The 2,094-nt window shown below is 43.0% G+C and overlaps 1 protein-coding gene across 1 annotated transcript; it reads left to right on the forward strand.

The window, feature by feature from the left end:
- Positions 1–120: 120 nt before the first annotated feature.
- LOC111648500 (axin interactor, dorsalization-associated protein) lies at positions 121–2,088 on the forward strand. Its single transcript, XM_023398329.2, has 4 exons — positions 121–799; positions 1,140–1,262; positions 1,623–1,740; positions 1,834–2,088. Exons 1-4 carry the CDS (start codon positions 712–714, stop codon positions 1,931–1,933), a joined length of 429 nt encoding a protein of 142 aa, XP_023254097.1. The 5' UTR covers positions 121–711; the 3' UTR covers positions 1,934–2,088.
- The last annotated feature ends 6 nt before the right edge of the window (positions 2,089–2,094 follow it).

Below are 2,094 nucleotides of genomic sequence, written 5' to 3' on the forward strand. Positions count from 1 at the left end.
TTTTTTAGTTAAACAGCTATTTCTATAGTTATACCTACACTCAAACAGCTGTTTTCAATATCACTAATGAACGTTCAAGCTCAAACTATTATTCTGTTAGTGTTCAGCCACCACAGCTTCATTGAGGATTTGATGTTGCGCCAGTCCCTCAAAGGAGCATGGGTGCTGTACTTTTATCTCAAATACCGAGGTACCAATTTAAATTAAAGCTGCTCTGATCGATATTTTTCTATTAACAACAGATCAAATAACTACATGTTATGTAAACAGTAGTTGCTCATAGCGACAGACACACACACCCCTCAGCTCCGCGGAGCGAGTTATCAGCTTTCAGCTCATTGTTTTGGTTTCACAGCCCAGAACTGTGCTGTCCCGGTTCACTCTCACTGCTCTCTTCAGAGTCGTTCCCTCAAGGTTGACGACTGATATGCTTTAAGCACTGAGAGCTAGTGGAGCAGATGCTAACCAGGGAGTGAAGTGGGAGTTGAGCTCTTTAAAAACGGATTAATTTTTAATATTTAAATGGTAACTTAACACTAAAGCCTGTCATCAAACGATCAAAAGCATGCAGCTAAAAACATCGTCTATTGGTTATTGGTTACTGTTTGGTCCCAGGTGATGTCATCATCTGTTGTTATGGTAACTGTTTAACACCTGTAACCTTTGTCCTTTTCAGGTACCTTGTTGCCACGGTTACCCTCCGAGCCAGGGATGACACTACTTACAATAAAGATTGAAAAAATTGGCTTGAAGGACGCCGGGCAGTGCATCGATCCTTACATGACCATTAGTGTCAAAGGTATTGATCCCATGGTGACCCGACATGTGAAATATGTGACGTCTGTAAGCAGCTTGAGTTTTGGTGAAGTGGTGAGGACCTCCACAGCTGCTGGTTTCAGATTACAGCCGCACCCTTGGCCTCTGCTGTGGTGCTTCCTCTTCTCTCTCTCTCTCTCTCTCTCTCTCTCTCTCTCTCTCTCTCTCTCTCTCTCTTTCTTTTAAAGAAAGTGGACTTCAGAGTTGTGGACTGTCCGTGTTTCTGTGAAATCTTAAAAATCTTGCAAAAAGAAGCAAACCTCTTCACAGAGCTTCTCACAGCTGTGTAACATGCCTTTCATGCTCTGTCGCTGTCTCTGCAGATTTAAACGGTGTAGACTTGAACCCAGTGCAGGACACCCCTGTGGCCACCAGGAAGGAGGACACCTACATCCATTTCAGTGTGGACGTAGAGATCCAGAGACATGTGGAGAAATTACCAAAAGGTAATTCCCTATATTCCCGATTCCATAATCTACTTTTGTTGAGTCATCTAATAACCACAAACTGACTAACACAGAGAGAACCAGTGGCCAGATAGTGAGGCTGCCAAGTAGAGTGTGCAACAGGTGGGAGGGGAGGGGTCAGTAAGGGGCCCCAATTGCATGGTTTTTGGCCCAGGGCCGTCCACCAGATCAATCCGGCCACATATTATAAATGTAGCAGAGTAACGTAAAAACACATCTCAACATTAATATCATCATTTAATGCCAGAAGTATTTTCTGAGATACTAATGCGTAGAAAGTTTTGTTCTGATGTTGTCCTCCAGTATTCACAGTTTAACCAATGCTGTAACTTTCTCCAGGAGCAGCTATCTTCTTTGAATTCAAGCACTACAAACCCAAAAAGAGGTTTACCAGCACAAAATGTTTTGCCTTCATGGAAATGGACGAGATCAAACCCGGACCCATCGTAATTGAACTGTGAGTCAGCTGATGCATGCTTTTTTTTTTTTAAAGGCGTCTTTCATGTCTAGTGGATCATGAAGCGCGTAATTGTACCTTCTTGAATTTCAGGTACAAGAAACCCACAGACTTCAAGAGGAAGAAACTGCAGCTTCTGACAAAGAAACCACTTTATCTCCATCTTCACCAGACATTACACAAGGACAGCTAAGTCAGAGCACGCCTTGAACTTTGCACCTCCTCTTCCAGTCTCACTTACATCCACATCCAGCAAAATGTGGTGTTCCACCTCATCACATCCAGCAATACTAAATCAAGGCCTTTGCCACCCCCATCCCCCAGTTTTCCAGAGTATATGAAAAAAAAAAAAAA

Source organism: Seriola lalandi, unplaced genomic scaffold (assembly GCF_002814215.2).
Source record: "Seriola lalandi dorsalis isolate HSWRI2012SDOR001 ecotype SW California unplaced genomic scaffold, Sedor1 jcf7180002041313, whole genome shotgun sequence".
Taxonomy (NCBI): Eukaryota; Metazoa; Chordata; class Actinopteri; order Carangiformes; family Carangidae; genus Seriola; species Seriola lalandi.